Source organism: Chinchilla lanigera, unplaced genomic scaffold (assembly GCF_000276665.1).
Source record: "Chinchilla lanigera isolate Chin_1 unplaced genomic scaffold, ChiLan1.0 scaffold00091, whole genome shotgun sequence".
NCBI lineage: Eukaryota > Metazoa > Chordata > Mammalia > Rodentia > Chinchillidae > Chinchilla > Chinchilla lanigera.
Window position 1 is genome coordinate 5,827,328 of NW_004955492.1, and position 19,365 is coordinate 5,846,692.

Below are 19,365 nucleotides of genomic sequence, written 5' to 3' on the forward strand. Positions count from 1 at the left end.
TGTTGCCAGGTGGACTAGCAGCCAGTTTTTTTTTCTCTTGGCTATACAGGTCAAGTGCCTGAATCTCTGAGTACTGTGAAACTGATTTTGAGGAATAAATTTTTTATGTTGCTGCCCTTTTGGAACATGGCACCCTGTGCCTTTTTTTTTCAAAGTAAGGTCCTTTTTTACCTTTGCAGTTTTGAGGCTGCAAAGAGTAGATATGCGTTTTTTTTATGCCCTTGGGCCATCATTTTTATTTTTTAATTTATTGTTGTTTGTTTCTACTCAGCCGTCAAGATCTCCTCTGTTTTATCTTTATAGTCTACAGCTTTACTGGAGCTTTTTTTTTCCCCCTTGGCCAAACTCACATTTTAAATCATCCTGCTGGGCTATTTTTCTTGATTTTCAACATAAATCTGGCTAAAAGCTCCCAACAATAGCCATGCCACAGCCTCAACATTTAACTGTTATGAATTTTTTTTTTTTTTTTTTTTGCGAGGTTAATCAGTCTGTCACCTCTAATCTCAGTCTCAGACAAACTCTCTGGACAGGAGCAAAATGCAGACAAACTTTCTGTCAAGCCATAACACACATCATCTGGAGTCCAGCACCCAATGCAGTCCTTTTTTTCCAGCGCAAACCTCCAGAGCCCAGTCTTTACTGGCAGGATTTCTATCAGCCTTCTGTTCTGGTCTTTTGAGCTCTGACCAGAATCTCCCATACAGAACAGCTGAAGGCATTCCAGCACTTCTTCAGGCGACATCTCTGAACCTTTGCAAACTCTTCCCACAAGCCTTTCCCAAAGGCTCTTGAACCACATGGTCAAGTATAGTCACAGCAACAACCAAACTCTTAGTACCTGAGACAAAATAACCAATGCCCAAAGTTAAGGAAGGAAAGATTTATTTAGCTCATAGTTTGTAGAGGTTTCGGTCCTTAATCAGCTGGCTCCGAGACAAGGTGTCATGACACAGGGACAACAGTGCAAAACAGCCAAAGACAAACAAAAACAAAAACAAAAACAAAAACAAGCCTCTTTTCCTCCCTTATATATAGGCTATCCGCCCCTGGGGGAAGGTCCCTTAATACCCACACCATCTCCATGCCTTTCTCTTCCACATAATGAGCAGGAAGCTTGGTAGGGAGGAGGAAGGTGGCTCTTCTGTGAGAAAATGGGATTTGACCACGCAAAGTAGCCAGAAAACGCACCCTCTTAGCTCTCATCACTCCAACACACAGTTCTGACATTCAGATCTCTGTGACACACCTACTGGGTGCCATGTTTGGAAATGCTGCAGACTGCAGTGAAATGCAGCACCAGGTTCATGCTCTTGTCTAATGAAAAATCTAGTGTGGAAACAAAGAGCAGAGAGCATCCTAACATGCAAATATTAGCCACGCACGGTGGCACACATCTATAATCCCACTACTTGAGAGGCTGGGGCAGCAGGACCTTCATGAGTTCAAGGCCAGGCTGGACTACATAGTGAGGTCAAGGCCAGGCTGGACTACAGAAAGTTTAAGACCCCATCTCAAAACAACAATAAAAAATACAAATATTATCAGAGGCCAAATGCACAGCTTAAAAATATGCTGCATAAGAGAAAGAAGGGGTGGCCAAGCATCATGTAAGTCAGTATCAGCCCACCATTGCACTGGGTCCTGAGGTGGCATCATCTGAGTGAACACTCAAGACTGTGTCCTGCACCTCTTTGAGTGCATGTTCAGGGCCTTGCATAGAGCTGGTAACGGCCCTTCTGTTGAGGAAACCGATCATCAAAAGGCAAAGACAACGAAAGGGAAAAATCAGACTTTCTTCTTTTTTCCAGTCCTCAGGTATTTCTTTTTATGGCCCCAGAAAGCTTCCTTCCGGGCACACATAGAACAGTTGGGGCCAGGGGCTTGGGCCCACTTGTAGGCATCTCAAACCAGACATGTATGTGCTTTGCTTTACCACTTAAGACCCGTGAGCTTACAGCATGACAATCCACAACAGAATTTCACTGATGACTTTACTAGCATTTTACTGTTTACTAATTGGCAATTAATTACTAATAATTTTAAGCAATTTACTAAGGTCTCCTTTGGATAAACAGCACAACAAAGAGAAATGCAGCACAGCAGAGTAAGGGCCTGCTTCTGATGGGGGATTACCCTATATCTTTTTCCATATTTCCAAAGCTAAGGACATTTAGTCAAACATTAATTTCTGTAATTTGCATGATAAACAATGAATGCAAAATATGAAATATAGAATTCAAACTGCATATCCCTCTCCTCCCTCACAGCCATTGCGAATCTCTGGTCTTTAAAGAGTAACTATTAAGGCTGATCAGCTTGATAGAGCCATGTGGATTGAGCTTCTTGCTGCTTTGGTGATTGAGGTTGGATTTGCTCATAATCTAGAGGATCCCCAGGCTGCCCTGCATTCTGGCCGCTCTACTGTGCCGGACAGCAGAATTCTTGCCGTGTAGGTTTTGAAAGAAACTGTTACAGTTCAACTTTAAGGTTCTTCCTGATGGCCCTAGCTTGGTGCTATAGGGAGGTGGTAAGAGGTGGGGCCTAGTGAAAGGTCTTAGGTTACTGGGGACACACCCTTGGGCAGATGGCGGGTCCCCAGCTCCTTCCTCCCTAGTTGGCTCCTGGTTATGAAAATAGTCTTCTTCCACCATGTGCTCCCTGCCATGATGATCAGCCTCGCCACAGGCCTACAGTGAAAGGCCAACCTGTCATCGACTAGAACTCAACTATAAGCAAAAATAAATCTTTCCTCTTTGTAAGTTTATTATCTCAGACATTTTGTAACAGTAAAAACTGACTAACATAGAAATCAAAGTATTTCTCTCCAAAATATACATGATCCTTGATCGAACGCAGTGGAGCTCTCTTCTTTCTTTGCCTAAAACCAAACTAGCGATTCACAAAGGCAAAAGAGTTTTCTAAGCCAACCATGTGGCACTAGGAAGGCTGAAGCAGGAGGATTACAGCAAGTGAGGTCAGCCCAAGCTACACAGTGGGCTCAAGGCCAGCCTGAACTACAGTGAGACCTTGCCTCAAAAATAAATAAATAAATAAATAAAAAATCTTTCTATCTTTCTCCTGCCCTTTTTGCCTAATGACTAGATATGCTTTCTGTTACAGTGCTTTCTCCTCAGCTCAGAGTCAGGGGACCATAGCATCTCCAAACAGACTTTTCCCATAACTTTACCTTTCCACAGCTTTCTGGACTCCACAGCCTGGGGCATCTGTGTCTTAGTCCTGTCACTTCCCTAAAATGTATTGTTCTCTGATGAACTGCTAAGGTGAGTCTCTAAGCCACAGGGAGGAGTGACCTCCTCCAGTGAAATGTGCACTCAGTAAACTTGGTGTCTTTTCTCTTCTTAACTTGTCTATTGTTATAGGACTCTGGCCTAGCTATCAACTTATGACGGCTGGGGAAAAATATGTCTTCTTCTCCTTTATTCTGGAGACTCAGACAGGACTTTCTGAAATAATTCCACTTGCTCTGGGACCTACGATGGCTACAGAAGCCAGTTCTAGTGCAGACATTCTGCTGGGCCTATTTATCTGCCATGCTCAGAGCCTGTGGTGGTCCTTTCTCAATTATGCATGTGGTTGGCTTACTTACCAACAGTAAATCTTGATACAAACGCCATCTACTCAGAGAAGCTCACCTGTATCACCTTATGAGAAATACCTACACTTCCCTCAATGGAAACGTTCATTACTTTATATTTCCTTAAGTACTTATTTTACACAACAATTTTTTTTTAATTTCTCCTACTTAAAGTGATTATAATCATTTCTTCCTTCTCGAATATATATTCCACAGCAAGAATTTTAGTCTACATCGTTCTCTGATGCTTCTCAGCACCTGAAAACATGCCTGGCACACAGCAGTGCCAAAGGGTACTTCATGCAAGTACAGATGAATAAACAAAATGAGATAACAAATGGATGAGCTTTATTTGGCAAAAGCAAATCTTACCACTTTGATTATATATATATATTTGGTTTGATACTCATTAACATGTTATTCACTGGTCATATGTAAACTATCCCAACATCAAATAAAAGATAAACAGTTGTGATATCCCCTTGCCTTTAATCGTTCATTTTTATTTGACCATTCAAAAGTATGAAAAGCAACAAAAATCTGATGGCCTTGGGGACAGTCTCCGTGTTGCTTTTGTACAATAGCAATGTCTGCTATTTATTCCTTTATTTCATGCTGAGCTGAGACCAGTTTACAGGGGGAAATCAAAACTTATGTGGCCTGATGAACACTAAGTATAGTTTTTACTTTACAATCAAACATCATTCCTTAGCCAGGTGTGGTGGCACACACCTGCAGTCCCAGCTTTCAGAAAGCTGAGGCAGGGGAACACAGTGAGTTCAAGGCCAGCCTGGGCTACATAGCGTGTTCATGGCCAGCCTGAACTACCTAGCAAGACTCTGTCTCAAAAAACAAAAAACAATGTCATTCTTTACTGAGCTGTGTTGGGGTGAATATGCCCTTATCCCTCATCAAGACACACTGGCAAACTGAACAACTCAACCAGGTACCTGCCTGCTCCCAGGAGGTGATCCTGGCTTCCTTCCACCTTTCATTTGACTCTAAGGAAGTGTAGTACATAGTCCTGTGACAAGGATCTCCCTGGTAAGTCCCTCCTAGAGCCTGGTAAGCACTTCCTAGAGCCACTATTTGCAGTGACCCTTACAGAGATAGCATTCTCACACTTCCTGCTCTTACTTCACACTCTGCCATGTGTTAGTTTGCTTCTTGCCACTTTAACAAATACCTGAAGTCATCGGTTTATGGAGAAGAAAGGTTTATTTGGGCTCACAGTTTTGGGTGTCAGTCCCTGGTCAGTTGACCCTGTTGCAGCACATCATGGCGGGCACTGTGGCAGAGCAAACTGCTCACCTCACAGCTGAGAAGCAAAAAGGGGAAGAGACCAGGCAAGGTCCCACTATTCCCCGCAAGGGAACTCTGCCAGACCTCCCACTAGGCCCAGCACCCCCAACAGCACTATGCTGGGAACCACGTCTTCAACACACAGGCCTTAAGGGATGCTCCAGATCAAACTACGGCACCCAGCAAGCTCTGCTGACTTGAAGAGTGTTCAGACCATTGGAACTTGTGGGTTTGAGCTGTCATACTGCTGTTGCCAACTGCTTCACATTAAAAGAAGCAGTTCTATTTTCTAGCCTCATTTCACAGGTGCCAAGCAGGGATAACAAAGGGCTGCCCTGTTATCCATTTTAGCAATCCAAGGAAGTAATGTTAGTTTGAAAACCTGAAAAGCCACACCCTAATGTAAATATTCTCACTGTGTGTGTCTATTGTCTATTTCTTCTTGTCCTCTTATCTTATTCACTGTCATTACCAAGCACCTGTCTTCATAATACCTTGTACCCAGTTAATAATTAATGAATAAACGGACCAACTGATTCTTTGTGGATCTAGAAGTACACTAACTGCCTGTTCCTTACACTAAAGATTAAATATTTCTCCCCTGGCTCCAACCATGAGCAAAGTATAGCATTTCCTTCTTAAATCATGTTGTTTCCTGTCACCACCTTTAAAATCTCCAACCCTGAACAGAAACAAAACAATGTAGAATTTTATTTTATTTGTTTGTTTTTTTGAAACAGGGTCTTGCTTTGTACTTCAGGCTGGCCTTGAACTCACTATGTAGCCCAGGCTGGCTTCAAACTCACGACAGTCCTCCTGCCTCAGCCTCCTGAGTGCTGGAATTATAGGCATTATAATTACAATTATAATTACAATTATAGGCATATACTGGCTAATGTAGAATTTTAGACATCAGAAACTACCAAAACTTGTCTCTTCAGATTTTGTCTAAATATTAAGTAAGCTTAATATATTATATAATAATATAGAAGTAAATATTTTCCAGGTTTAGTTTTTAGTCAAATTAGAGCCACAATTTTATTTTTCAACAGAGAACAGGACTGCAAATTCCATCTTACAAAACTGGCACTTCAAGGACTATAATAAAATAAAATATTCTTAGATTCAAGAGTATTTCTTGAATCCCTAAGGAAAGCAGGCAATTTTTATTGGCCTATCGACATTTCCCAGTGATGTTATGTTAATCAGGTTTATGTGGATGTGCCGACCTACATGGAATGACCCTGGGGAAGAATTTCACATCACACACTCCATGGACTTCCTTCTGAAAATGCTAATGTGTACATATATTTTACATACTCTATTTCATTCCTGTCATAAGGAGGCAAGTGTCAAGCCTGTCTCCAGGGAGATGGGGTTCCTAAGGGTCTCAGAAGGACTCAGTATCACTTGTGACCTCATTTCTACCCATCCCCCAGGACCTCACTGCTATTTCTGGATATTCACTCACCAGCCATTAATACAATGTTGGTGGAAATATCACAAAGACCACACCCAAGTTCACCACGCTGGGTCCCTCTTTGAAAGGCCTCAGAAGAAGCCCTAGCAGACAACCCCAAAACTCAAGACTTGGGAGATGACTTCAGACCATCTCTGATGATATAGATTTGCTCTCCCAGCAAAGGTTTTTAAGAGAGACAATGGCGTAAGCCATGGGAAGCTCCCCAAACTAAGTGCTGACAGCTGAACTGTGAACAAACCTAACAAGGAAGAATAGCCGGAGGGGGAAAAAAGCAAAGTTGTGATTTGGGCTCCTGAAAAAAGGCATAAAGTCTGTCATAATCCCTAAGAGTGACCAGGGCACAGACGACAGAGGCTCCCATAGACAGAGACAACAAAGACTCCATCAGGAGCCATGGTGGCTCCTGCTGCTGTAGCCCACTGACACTATGGGCCCTGAGGCCGACCTCTCATTGTCTTGCACAGCTCATTTCCCTCTGGGTGTCCGTACTGAGCAGATGTCCCTGTCCTAACAGCCCTCCTCCCGTGAACCACACCACCCAACCCAACCACACTGTGCTGTTTGATTAACCTCGATTCACTATCTCTGTGAGGCTCCCTGGCCACTTCCGCCCGTGTTACCACCCCTCTAGGTCCTGCTAACATTGTTGGGGATCCCACCAACTCCTCAGGGAAGTCTCTCACCTTTCTCTGCACTTCTCTAAGAGTCTCACATTTTTCTGAGTCTCTCCAGCTGCCTTTAGGTTTTCTGATCACCCTGTACGGCACTACCTCATGTGGGTAACAGAGCAGGGCCACAGTACAGAAATAGTCCAAAGAACAAGGTCATAGAATGTTGGAGCTGGAGAGGACACAATTCAGCCCCTGCTTGCTCTGGATTAAGCCCGGAGAGAGGCTGACAAGGAATCACCTGAAGAGAACATAGGCCCTGATCTCCAGTTCAATGCTGACTCACCAGCTGTGGCAACATTTACTTACTTAATCTATGTGAAGTCATTATTATGGTTTAGCTCTAGAATGTCCCCTCAAAGTCTCATGTGTCCAGAAGTGGGCTTTTAGGAGGTGACTGGATCATGGGGGCAATACTCGTCACTGGACTGATCCATTGATGAGTTTCTAGCTAGATGTGCTGTTAGCTGGGGCCAGGTGGGAGGAAGCAGATCACTGGGGCAGCGCCTTTGGTAGGTATATTTCCCTCCCTGCTTCCTCCCTTCTCTCTCTGCTCTCCTGGATTTCATGTGGTGAGCAGCTTTGCTCTTCTACCATGATGTCTCTGCCTTGGAACCAGGCAACCACAGACTAAGTGCCCTGAACCACAAGCCAAATTAAACTGCTCCTCCTTTAATTTGTGAACATCAGATATTTTGTCCCAGCAACAGAAAAGTGACTAATAACAGTTACCACAGTTGAGCAGAAATGTTTTCCCTGGAAATAATCTATGAACCTCACTTTTCATGACCTCCACCTGGACTGTTTTTTATTAGTACATGTTTCTGCAGTACACAATGATTACATTTATCGTGAGGAGTTGTTTACATGCACATCTTGCTTCTTTTTACTTCCTGTCCCTTTCAGACTGACCTCCCTCGTGACAATGTGATTTGTCACCACCCTTCTCTGAGTGGCAGCAAGGAGGGAGCACTGTGTGGGGGCGATGGCCCTTGGCTGGGGACAGGAGAAACAGCAGAAGAGACTTCAGACACATGCTCAATCACTACTGGTGCAGATGACTCAGCCTGGGCACAGTGAGAAACAAGTAACAACTCACAAATCCTTGTTCCGAGAGGCAAAGGAAGCAAGTCCAATGTGTCTGCTTAGCCTCCCTCAGGTCCCTGCTACAAGTGACAGGCGTCCAGCCAGAGAACTAGTATGGGTCCAGGTTCCCTCCCACACAATCTGACCTGAAATTTGCCTGCTTCTCTTCCTCCCTTTTTGTTGTGAAATGTTCGTTTTTTTAGTTTCTTCCTGTCTTTGCTAGCTTGGTTCCTAAGCATCAGTTGCTTTGCGGTGGCAGGTGATAGCTCACACAGCAGCCCTCTTCCCAGGCCGTGGGGGCCAGTGCCACCTCGCCATCCAGAGCCCACAGCCAGGGGCATCTGCTGGACCCACACCAGGCTGTCTTTCAGGCCGGTGTGTCAGGCCTTGGTGGTTGGAGAGGAGACTCCTCCATGGCTCGGCATCCCGCGTGAGCCCCTCTGCTCTGCACTGCTGCGGAGGCCGCTTTGGAGCAGCCTCCCCGGCTTCTTTAATTAACTCAATCCACCCAACCACCGGCTTTAAATAATTGAGTGCCTTGGTAACCAGTGTTCAAGTACTTGAAGAGTTGCAGTTGCAAGTACATTCTAGCCTTGTAATTCTAGTTAAAAACATTCCACTGTCCCTCTTGTAGCTCACAAGCAGAGGCTACACCAAAACCTGTATTTGAGAACAGAAAGGGGGTGCTTAGGTCATCAGCAATGGAAGACAGTCAAATTATACGAAGGGATCGTTTCACACCATCGACCAGCAAACTGAAAAGCAAACGGAAAGGTAGGTGAACGCCTGCAGGTGACTTCCTGTGAGTCACATGGTGATTCCCATCTTTTACAATCTGTAAAGCTGTACATGTGTTCACTGGAAGCTGATACACTGTTAATGTCTGGATCTCCTATAGAAAAAAAAAATTTGTATTTCTCTTTCTAAAAACAGAAACCACCTAGATTCACTCCAAGCTAACTTTATTAACATCAGCTATTGCTCAAGAATGTGCTGAAGATACTTCTTTTTTGTTGTTCTTTGATCAAATGCTAAATGGCCTACAGTTAAATTTATAAAATACAAAACAAATACTCCTGCTCCTTTTTTTTTCTTTTTAGTTTTCCACAAGCTTATGTAATATTAAATTAGAAAATAGCACTATGGTCTAGATGTTCTATCTTAGCATGAAAGTTGAAATATTTAAAACTACATTAAATGTATTCATCAAATGGCAGCTTGGTCCAGAGCACTCAGACTCTCAATATGAACCTCCTTTCTTCTACTTATTTACAGGGTAATCTGAAAACACAGTGAATGTTTAAATTTAAAAAAAAAGAAAATACTGCTCCAGAACTGCTTCAGAAAATGGCAAGAGGGATGGGATAAATACATTTGAAGTGAGGAAATACTCTGAGGGGGATGAATGGCAATGTGTCCTTTACTGTGACAAAATGTTTTGGATTTATTTTAAGTTAAATACTCATTGTATTTCCTGATTATGCTGCATATTTCTCCTTCAAGGCTAAATTCAGACACCTCTCAAAAGCCTTCAGTGTCTGCAATCAGATAACTGATGTGAGTGCTGCAACTTGAAATCATGTCACTCTGTACCGAAGCACTGACACCCTGCTCCCAGTGTGGCTGTCACAGCACCCCTTCAGAGCAGAGTATATGCCTGCTGTAGCCCCTGGTTCTCCCAGGGCCCAGCACCAGCCCTGCCATCCACAGCCTGTGCCTGGCCACAGAACATGTGCAGAGGGGAATTGCCCCTGCCAGGGGCTTGGGCCAGAAGCCTTGGGCTCACTCTTGAACATTTGCCTTCCTACAGTTCATGTCCAGTCCATCAGCCAGCCTTTCAGCTCTGCTGTCATTAAAGGCCCACATCTGACCACATCTTACAGCCACTGCCTCTTCCCACTCTGAACCACCCTGGCCTTTAGTCCCTCGCCTTTCACCTCTATCCTCAGGCACCTGCTACCGTCAGGTGCCTCCTTAAGCAGTGCTGCTTAAGAAGGCACACTCTCCTTAAGACCTGCCAGCACTTCCCTCCTCACTCAGAGGAAGCCCCCCACACTGCAGTGGCCTAGGAGGACCTGCAAAACAAGCTGCCCTCCTAGCTCCATTGCACTCTTGCTCAACTCCCACCACAGTGGCTTTTTGGCTGTGCTGTCAATTCGGACCGCTCTTATGGGAGAAGTCTCCTCAAGTCACCATCCAGGGTACTCCCACCCCAAGAGGTCTACACGGACCACTCTCAGGAAACCCGGGGAGACATTCTGATTGGAGGCTGCAATCCTGGGGACCACGTGGCCAAGTGCCCCTCACCCCAGCACCTGGCCCTGGGTTTCTCTGCGCACAAACCACAACTAATGTGCTGGGCGCTCTGCCTGCTCTCCTCATGGTTGTGCCTCCCCCGCAGCCCAGCAGACTGCCACATCCAGGGGCCAGGTGTCATCTCTCTCATGCACTGTGATAACCTCAGTGCTCAAGTGCTCTCTAAGTGGGAACAGAGGAAGGAGCCTGCTCACCTCTCCAGATGGCAGGGTTCTGCCGCAGTGCATGGAGCATAGTCACTCTTTCCTATGAACGACTTCGAGTCTTCAGCAATTTGGGCCTGTTTTCTCAGCAAGTCAATGAAATGATAAAATAACACTTTTAGGACCATCTTCATTTTACAAAAAGGAGGCAGACAGATGAAGGAAGAAATGTTCTTGGGCTGCCTTTCTCAGCATCCCCTGGGTGCCAAGGATGCTAAGTGAGGCTGACCAGTCCGTCCTCGAGGGCAGCCCTCCTGGGGGGTCAGATATGACAGCAAGGGGCCTCAGTAAGAGGTCTCAAGCCCCTAATAGAAAGCTGGAATATTTCCACATTCCACAGCATGAACGGACTTATAAGAACAGCAGGCAAAGGCTAAATGCTTGGAAGGATGAGCAGGAAGTGGGGAGGGGCCTGGAGGATGAAACTAGGTAGAATCCATATCTTGGGGGTTCTGGCTGCTGCCTGCACCCAGCTTAGCCTGTCCTTGGGGAGCCTCTCTCCTGGGAGGTGGCGTCTCTCCTAACACCCTACCCCCTCACATGTATTTGTACTCACAACCCGCTTCAGGCTACACTGCAGACCAAACAGTAAAACCAGGCCCTGAATCAACCTCAAGAGGCTTCAGCAACATAAGAGCAGGCGAAGACACTGACTTGGATAAGTGGCTGAGCTTGGATCAGAGCCCACCAAAGCATTAACAAGGGCAGAGTGTTACAGCTGGAGCCTCCAATCCTTATCTCCCTTGTGCACTCAGACCCTCAGAGATCACGTGTTTTGTTTTTCTCTTCTCTGAATCTACCTGCCACCATGCTATTAACCTGCAGTACCTGGTTCATGAGTGCCCTGGGAGCCCCCCTCCTAAAGCCCTTCCTGATACTAATGACTCACTTGCAGAGCCTTTGAGGGCAGGCTTTCATGCACAAGCAAGTCAACCCCTCTTGGAACAGCTAATGGAGAAAGGGATCAAGCAGACGGTAGCAAATTAAAAATCACTGCCGATGTCTAGCATAAGCCAATTAATCTCGTCAGTATAACAACTGAGTTTATTTTGCAAATTAAAGAATGAATTACGAACATCACTAGGAAATAAAAGACAAGCTTGTTGGTCTGACTCAGGATTAGGAAGCAAATCACAGAGTCCTTTCTGGAACACGGACTCCACACCTCAGGATGGCCCCTTAACCACCTGCCTTCCCTCTTACCTCAGGTCAGGGCCAGTCTTGAAAATGCTGCTGAAAGAGGCCACCAATTCTGAGGACAACACGGAGACCAAGGGGCCACCCAGAGCGGACAAAGCTGAGTCCAAGAGAGGGAAGGTCATGAGAGCCACGAAAACACTTCAAAAGCTGCAAGCTTCCTACTAAAGAGGTGACCTTTATCATCTTACTTCGGGACAGGCGATGTGAGTACAGCACAGCTCAGGGAGAGGTTCAGCATGTTGGTACTCCACAGATTTGGCCCTGACTGCTCCCAGTGGCGTCTCTTGAAAATAAAACCCAGCACAGCATGACGATGATTATGCCGAAGACGGCCCTCGGTGTAGATGGCACATCAGTCCCTGAACGCAGTCCTGCAGTAAGTCAGGGCCTTTGGAACTGCACAAACTCAGACCTTACACGGCTTTTCCTCTCTGTGGAGCACAGAATTTGCCCACACACACTGGGGCGGAAGCAAAAGATGATTTACCCCTCAGAGTTCCCTTTAGGTTCATGGCACAAGGGAAGATTCAATCCTCAATAAAACTTACACTTATGCCATGAAAAGCAAAGACAGTTTGTTTCCAAGTGTTGCCATCAATAATACCAATAGTGTGTTCCAGTACTGTGAAACAGCGGAGAACAGGAAGTTTGTGGTTTAGGAGGAAAACCCAAATTCCTCAAAATACTGAAGAACTGGTGTTGTATATGAAGGGCTCACATATACAAACACTAAATCTCTGCTCTCCTTACCTATAACTGGGTGAAGATGCTTCTATAATCAATTCCTCTGCTTTATCATAGTAGTGTTGCTAATGATTCAAAGATATCAACAATTATATTGGGTTCCATCTTACTCAGGTCCAGTGTATGAGACATTTTGTTGCAACAGTAAAACACTAAAAAATTCTGTTTCTTATGCTCCAATATCCAATATCCTTTTTCCCCATATCACTGGGAAAAAAAAGTATCTCTGCTGAGAAAAAAAAAAGTATCTCAGTATTACTGAGTATCTCTTGCTTCCTTTGCTAGAGCTGCCATAATAAAATACCACAGACCAGGTAACGCAAGCAACAGAAATTTGTTTTCTCACAGTTCTGGAGACTGGAGATCTAAGATCAAGGTGTTGACAGTTTAGTTTCTTCTGAGGCGTCTCTCAGACCCAAAGGTGGCCACATTTGTGTGTGGGTTGGGGTGGTGCTGGGATTGAACCCAGGGCTTTCACAATGAGCTACATCTCTAGCCCTTTCTATTTTTAATTTTTTTTTTTTTTTTTTTTTTTGTGGCACATTCTCTTTAAGTTGCCCAGAGGAACTCGAATTTGCAATCCTTTTGCCTCAGCCTCCCAACTGAATCTCCTGTTTAGGAAGTCTTTTTTCTCCAAATACGATCACAGGCCAAGGTACTGAGATGAGGACTTCACAATATGAACTTTTGAGACCAAGTATGACTGTGCACTCCTGTAATCCCAGCACCTGGGAGGCTGAAGCAGGAGGATAGTTGCAAGTTAGAGACCAGCGTAGGGATAAAAAAGTGAGCTCAACGCCAGCCTCAACTGCATAGCAGGACCCTGTCTCAAAAACACAAACACAACATGAACTTCTCAGACAAAATTCAGCTCATCACAACCTTCTGCACCCAGGTACTCCATAAAGCTCAGGCCCTTAGGTCAAGTACACTGGAGTCAGGTCAAGGCAATGTATTTCTAGCTCTGTGACTTAAGCAGAGAAGCGACCCAGCCTGGATCTACTTCTGCCTGTGAGGCAAGGATGATGGGAGCTGCACCTCATTAGCTGCTTGCATACATGGACAAACATGTGAGTGCAGACAGCCTGCACACAAGAAAGGTATAGGATGCGTGCTTTTAGCTATCATTTTAGTGTACACTTGTAATCCCAGCACTCTGGGAGATGAGGAAGGAGGGTTACAAATTCAAGTCCAGCCTGACCAATTTAGCAACTTAGCAAGACAGTGTCTCAAAATAAAATATAAAGAAGGGCTGGGGATGTAGTTCAGTGTGAAGGCTGTGGGTACAGCCCGCCATACCGCACACACACGCAAAAATGGTATCATTTTAATTTTTCAGTTTTTCAGCTATCTGTCTTTTCACCACCTGTGATTTAGGTTTGCCAGTAGATGTGTCATTGGCCTGCCGTAGGCTCAGAAACCAAGTAATTCAATTTATGGAAGGATATGTAAATGCTCAGAACACAGACCAAAGGCCTGGGAAGAAAGTGCACACATATCAGCGTGAGCTCTCTTCTGGTCTATACAGACTTTGCGGATTTATTTTTGCTATTATTTCTACTTCAGATATAATGGTCATTATGCGCTTGAGATAAGGGAATCCTAATGTGGACAGGAGCTTTGTCACTTCAAAAAAAATTAAAAAGCGATGTCATAGATATGCCTGAAAATGAGTAACATCCTTTAAAAACCCCCCAGTTATTGGAAGTGGTTGGGGGTGATGCCAGGAATTCCAGTCTGAGAGGTGGAGCTGGAAAGTTTGCCAGAGGAACCAGAACACAAGGGACTATTCCCAGTGTTCCTTCTGGTCACTGTCCTAAAGCAGGCCTCAGCACACTTCAGAAATAAATATTTTAGGTTTTGCGGACATTATCAGTCCCCATCGCAGCTACTGTGTTAAGCTCTTCCACTATAGCCACAAAGCAGCTGTAAATGACACACAAATGGATAGGCATGGCTTTAGGGCAAAAAGTCTCTCGTGGACAATGAAATTTGATTATCATAAAACTTTAATGTGTCAGGAAATGTGATTTTCCCCCAAATCATTTGAAAATATAAAAACAGTTTGTAGCTCAGTTCACACAATAAATAGTAGGTAGGTAGGCCAGTAGTAGGTAGGCCAGATCAGGCCCAGCAGCTGATGTTTATTCTATTCTAAAAGCTATGCGTATATACATGTTGATGGTAATAGCACGTTTCTCTTCTTGGCAACCATTTCAAAGTTATGGATCAATCCAGCTCACTCACATTACCTTTCCCACTTTCTTTTTTTGAAAAAAACCAATGCTTCAGTAGCCCCTGACTAGACTAAATCAAAGACCACTGCAAACAAACCCCAACAAGCTCCTTTTCTGAACACTTTTAAATAAGAGTTTCAACACATCTCTTTGCAAACAGGAATAAGGCAGCACCCTGAAGAAGGGCATCATGGTTGCACATGATGCAGAGGAACCTGCAAGTTGTCATATAGATCTCACGTTTACAAAGGAGCAAAAGGTGGCCCTAGCTTATGTATTTCAATGAATACAAAAGCTACCTTTTACCAAACATCCATGACCATGCCATGGCCTTGCTTGGGAGTCTGAAAACAGAAGTGAACTCACAGGAACCCTCACACATGGTCCTCAGGAATGAATGGCTTGGCTCAAAGTTGTAGACAGCTCCTAAAGTTAACATTAGTAAAATTCCTCTTATTCCCCAAGTATCACTTAGTCCTTGCTTGGGGGGAAGCCCCAGTATAAACGTTACATGGGAACTACCGTGTTCTCCTTTTACTGTTGCGCCTTCTTTCCCTCTGTCAACTCTTTTCCATTCTTACATGATTCCCATGTGAGGGTCCCTGTGTCCATCTTGAATCAAGAGTGATGGAGTTCAGGGCAGGCTACTCCAAAATATGGCACCATGACATTTAAGAGCACAACAGCTGGGCGTGGTGGCCCACGCCTGTAATCCCAGCACTTGGGAGGCTGAGGCAGGCGGATCCTTGCAAGTTTGAGACCATCCTGGGCTACAAAGTGAGTTCAAGGCCAGCCTGAACTACATAGCAAGACCCTGTCTCAAAAATACAAAAAAAAAAAAAAAAAAAAAAAAAAAAAAGAAAAGAGCACAACAGAAGCAGGAAAGCCTTTCTTATCCCCTCCGCCTCACTGCTCTTCCCTCAAAGAGGCCATACACTATTCTCTGACCTTCCTCCAAGGAACCCACGTTACACCCCAAGGAAAGGAATGTCCTTATCCATTGCTGAAGGCTCCTGTGTCACATAAACTCATATTAAATAAATGTGTCTGCTTTTCTTTTGTCAATCTGTCTTTTATTATTGGTGACTCAGACATGAGCCCCGTAGTGGGTGGCAAAAAAAAAACCTACTCTCTCCTCTAAGTGGAAATAAAAGAGATGTTCAATTGTTAGAGAGAATTTGGAGTTCTTGGCAAGTAAAGAATGAAGAGAACATTCCTGCATCAGGCCAACCAAAGGCTTCTTCCAAAAAGACCATGAAGACTACCCAGTTTCTTCCAGAAATAGAAACTTGGGCGTTTTAGGCTAAGAAGAGTCTGACACAAATGCACTCATAAACCTGTGTTACAAGGATGACGGTCAAGAACAGCATTTTTGTGACGCCCATCATTAGCGTTCCAGACAAGCCACGGAGTGACTGCACCAGTTCCCTGGCTGCCAATTAACTCAGTGATTGCAGTCAACATGGCTGGAAAACTTGAAAAGAACACAGGACTAGTACCTACCTGAAAGAAGAGCAACTCCAATTAGAGCGGTCCAATATTCGTCCAGAAAACATTTTCCTAGGAATGAACTATCCCAGCTTTAATCTAAAAACTGCACTTCTGCCACAAAATCAGTTTTGAAGCCACAACGGACATCAAATGTGCCTAATAATGGCTCAGTGCAAAACCAACAGAGGAGTGCCTTTGACTCAGAATGGTTTTATTCATAACAGGAGTTCATTGATCTGCGAGTTTTACAAACCAAGAAGCACCTTTTCATTAGGCTTATCCCTAAGTGCCCCTTGCACTGATTTCCTAAATGAACCCTTGTTTTGCATGAATCCAGACTTTCTTAGGAACTACAATGCAATCTGAATACCAATAATAAAATGTCTGTCCCTACCCTCCTTTTAAAAGAAACCATAATTTTTCCTAATTAGGGGGGGAACCGCAAATCTTGGATAAACTAACTTGACATTTAACTGAGTACATATAACACTGAGAGTAAATCCCACCTAGAAAAACCAAACATGTTCTTTTCCTCATAACACTGATCTCATTCCCATCTTGACTTCTAAGTATGAATTGTGAGAGTGATCATCATGTCCCAAAATGTTTACCCAACCCTGTGACCCAGCTGTAGCCCAGTGAAAATACCACTGTGAAGAATGAAATGATCCTCACTTTAGCACGAACACAATCTGTCTGAAAAGAAAAGCAAGATGACTGCTGGCTAATCAGAAGAAGAGAACTAAACAAAGACAATGGAGGCAGTACTTGCTGAAATAAAAACTAGAGTAAGGACTGCAAGAGCAGACCTTCTCTGGAAAGTGAGATAACAGGTTTGTCTTGTTTGTCTTGTTTACATTTAACACAGTTTTTTAAAGATCAAAATTCAGGCCAGAATTCTACTTCTTTTTGTTTCAGGATAAACATATCAGTTTAGTAATTCACCCCAGCCTTTTGTGTCATCTGCTATTAGTCATTATGGAACAACTGCCAGAGCAATCAAATGGATAGAGCTCAAGGAGACTACGAACAAATAAAGCCTGGGAGGTGCAGAGGGTGTGGGGAGGAAGAACAGAGTCACACGGGTGAGGTTGATTCACCTGCGTTGTGGGGGGTGGGGGGGAGCCGGTTACAGTGTTCCTGGCAGAGAAATCACAAGACCCAGTTTCCCAGACTTCACTGCTAACTAGGAAGTGTGACCTTGCGCAAGCCCAAATGGATTAATTGAAAGACTGAGGTGAGCTCTCCTGAATTTAAAAAGGGAACTGTGTTGAACCTCCTTTGAGAGTCTTTACAGTGTATGAACACCTGTTAATCTCTCTACCCAAGCCTGTGCACCTAAGTTAGACATGGGTGGGAAAATTCGGCCTGTTTTGATCTAATCCACCACGGTGTGAGCACCCGAGCAGGGATCTGGTTTCCTTGCACTTGCGGACGCCGCTCAGTTTCCGAGCGTCCTGCGGAGATGGTGCTCCAAAGTTGGCCGCTAGCCGTGCATACCTAAAGTTGAATTAGAGTAACTGCTGAATCAAGGTGGCCCATTTTGACGGGTCGTAGGCATTCGGATGCTGCTCTCACCTCCACCTCCAACTTTAAAAAGGAACCTGACCGTTCTGCGGGCTCAGAGGTCACAGAGCGATGTCACTGAGCTGCCCCCAAACCGCCTTCAAGGTACGAAAGAGCTGAAATACCTATGCATGCTCGAAGACACGGTCTGGAAGATAACCCGTGAAGGTGTCATTACTAGATTCTGCAGCTTCGGCCCGCTAGGCTGGGGTCAGGAGGAAGGTGAGCGCGTCCGGAGCCCTGGATATGCCATCACCTCGAGGCCGGCCAAGCTGAGGGCGTCCGGAATAAGGCACCAGCGGGCGCAGCCTGTGCGACCACTGGAGACCACTTCCCAAGAGTTGCGGGCGACACCCTAGCGGTGCCCCGTGGTCACCTCGCCGGCTTCCGGCCTCCCGGGTGGCCGCAGAAGGGGCGGGGAGGGGGATGGGTGGGGTCCGAGGCCCGGCGCCGCGGCGGGCTTGGGGCTTGGGGCGGGAGCAGGAGGGCTGCGGGCACAGGCGAGGGCGTGGGGGCCGTGGTACCTGTGGTGGAGAGCACGGTGCTGGCGAAGAAGAGCGCCGAGGTGAAGTCCCAGTTCCAGTTGCCCGAGGCGTTGCTGAGCACCGACACGCCGTAGTTGCTGGCCTCCAGCACCCGGCCCAGGAACTGCTCGAGCTGCGGCTCCGACAGGCACTCGTGGTCCTCCAGGAAGCGCCGCTTCAGCTTGCGCAGCTCCTGGCGCAGCAGGTCCTCGTAGGGCAGCTCCACGGAGGAGAAGACCACGGCGCCGAAGACCAGGTAGAGCAGGTAGCCGAGCACCAGCAGGCCGAAGCACCAGGCCGAGCGGTGCCGCTCCACCAGGCGCACGCACGAGCTGCCGGCCAGGGACTGCAGCATCTTCCCCGCCACCGCCTCCGAGGCCGCCAGGCCCGCGCCGCAGACCGGCCGAGCGCGGCCCGCCGCCCGCCGCTGCCAACCGCGATTGGCCCGCGCCCGCGACGCCTTCGGCTGCTTTTCCTGTTTCCTCGCAATATAAAAGCCCAGCTGATGTGGCAGTGACGTGGTCGCTGGCTCAGGTAACCTAGAGCCGGCGGAGACCGCGCGCAAACTTGACCGAGCGCGCAGGGGGCTGGGCTGGGCGGACCGCGACGCCCCCGCCCTCAGCGGTAGGCTCCTGGGCTCGCGTGGCCCCGCCGGGCAGCCCGGGCGCGCGCGCGCGTGTCCCTGTGCGCGTGCGCGGGTGTGCGAGGGTCTGTGAGCGCGCCGTGGGTGCACGTCTGGGCCCCTCGCTGGCCGTCCCAGCCCCCGGCAGCCTCACTCGTTCCCCGCCTACTTCCACCCAATCAACGCCCCTGTCCCCAAATCCTGACCGCAGTCTTCCGCCAGCGATCGAGGTAAAAATGCCAAAACTTCAGGCACTGAAAGGCACCTTGGAGTTTCCTGTAATCACCACCCTCCCCCATAGGACTGGATGTCACGGAGAGTTTTA

The 19,365-nt window shown here is 46.2% G+C and overlaps 1 protein-coding gene across 1 annotated transcript in view; it reads right to left on the reverse strand.

Annotated features, from left to right (window-relative positions):
- Positions 1 to 19,075, reverse strand: part of Kcnk1 (potassium channel, two pore domain subfamily K, member 1) — a 41,233-nt gene extending 22,158 nt beyond the window's left edge. Inside the window, exon 1 of the mRNA XM_005404961.2 lies at positions 18,419 to 19,075. Coding sequence (XP_005405018.1) covers positions 18,419 to 18,773 — 355 coding nt within the window. The 5' untranslated portion in view covers positions 18,774 to 19,075. The remainder of the gene's footprint in view (positions 1 to 18,418) is intronic.
- Positions 19,076 to 19,365: the final 290 nt, after the last annotated feature.